The sequence below is a fragment of the Apium graveolens genome, chromosome 6 (genome assembly GCF_009905375.1).
Source record: "Apium graveolens cultivar Ventura chromosome 6, ASM990537v1, whole genome shotgun sequence".
Taxonomy (NCBI): domain Eukaryota; kingdom Viridiplantae; phylum Streptophyta; class Magnoliopsida; order Apiales; family Apiaceae; genus Apium; species Apium graveolens.
In genome coordinates, this window is record NC_133652.1 from 98,054,089 (window position 1) to 98,055,755 (window position 1,667).

The following is a 1,667-nucleotide window of genomic DNA, read 5'->3' on the forward strand; positions in this document are numbered from 1 at the left end:
ACATTCTTCCCGACATGCATGACATCAATATAGTGCCTAACATGGTGAAATTTCCAGTATCCTAACTCGAAAAATATTGACTTTTTCTTCCATGGACATTCAACCTTCTTTGCCTTCTTCATTTTCTTCCCAAATTCAAATTTGATTTGTTCTTGCTCTACTAACACATCTTCTACGGATAGGGTTCGACGCGGCTGCCCAAACTTTTATTGTCCATTAAAAGCAGCCTTCTGTCTTCTATAAGGATGATGTAGAGGCAAATATCGGCGATGCCCTTGGTAGCACATTTTCCTACTATGAGTCAAATATTTAGCTACGGTGTCATCTCCACAAACTGGACAACACTTATAACCCTTATTGACGCAGCCGGATAAATTTCCGTAAGTAGGGAAGTCATTTATCGTCCACATTAAAACTGCTTTTAAAGTGAAAAATGATTTGTTATACGCGTCATACACAATTGGTTTCCCTTCCTCCCAAAGCTTTTTCAAATCATCAATCATCGGTTGTAAGTAGATATCGATATTATTACCAGGCTCATGCGGGCCAGGGACCAATATCGACAACATCATAAATTTTCTTTTCATACATAACCAGGGAGGAAGATTGTAAGTCACCAATATGACTGGCCAACAACTATATCTATTAGATAGGCAATTATTGTGCGGGTTTACACCATCTTCCGATAAAGCCAAGCAAAGGTTTCTCGGTTCACTACCAAAGGAGGGCCACCTATAATCTATATTTTTCCAAGATGGAAAGTCGGCTGGATGTCGCATTTTACCATCTTGTGTCCGTTGTTGCGCATGCCAACACATTAGTTCAGCGGTGGAAGGAGATTTAAACATACGTTTAAATCTAGGAATTATTGGAAAATACCACATGACTTTGGGTGGAAGATTAACCCTCTCTTCACCTTTCTTGGTCAACTTCCACCGAGAAAGTCGACACTTAGGACACTTGGTTGCATCAGCATGTACACCCCTGTACAGTACACAATCACTCGGACATGAATGGAACTTTATATACTCCAGACCTAAATTGTAGAGGGTTTTTTTTGCTTCATATGCATTACTAGGTAACACATTATCTTTGGGAAGTAGAGACCCATCTAAAGAAAGGAGGTCAGTGAAGGCACTATCGGTAATACCAAACCTAGATTTCCAGTTATGCAACTTCAACATCGACTCTAACTTAGTACAGTCACTACCCTCATATAGAAGTTGCTCAGCATCGGCTACGAACCTCCTAAACTGATATGAATCATTATCATATTGACCCGAGTTATATACCGCTTCACAAACATCAACAGTTTCCAAAGCAGCGACATGCTCCTGATCTTGCTCTGATGCTTTATCAGAGGCTTGCTCAGGAGGTGGGTCTGGAGCTTGCTCTTCAGGTGGACAACTAGCACTTGAAGATTTAGGACCCGTAGAAGCAGTCTCCCCGTGCCAAACCCAATACACATAACCTAGACAAAAGCCATTGTGATAGATATGGCCCCTGATTATTTTTATAGAGAATTTTTTAAAATTCGCACATCGTCCACAAGGGCAAGGAATTTTGTTACGATCGTCAGAATTTTCTTCAGCATATATCAAGAAGTTTTCCAACCCCATTTCAAATGCTAAAGAATCCATATCTTGCAAAATCCATGTCTTATCCAT

At 40.3% G+C, this 1,667-nt stretch overlaps 1 protein-coding gene across 1 annotated transcript; it reads right to left on the minus strand.

The window, feature by feature from the left end:
- Nucleotides 1-206: 206 nt before the first annotated feature.
- On the minus strand, nt 207-1,667 carry LOC141665328 (uncharacterized). Its single transcript, XM_074471308.1, has one exon. It carries the CDS (start codon nt 1,665-1,667, stop codon nt 207-209), a length of 1,461 nt encoding a protein of 486 aa, XP_074327409.1.

What these genes read in the sequence shown, in the direction of transcription:
- LOC141665328 (XM_074471308.1), bottom strand. Translation starts at nt 1,667, where the DNA reads ATGGATAAGACATGGATTTTGCAAGATATGGATTCTTTAGCATTTGAA.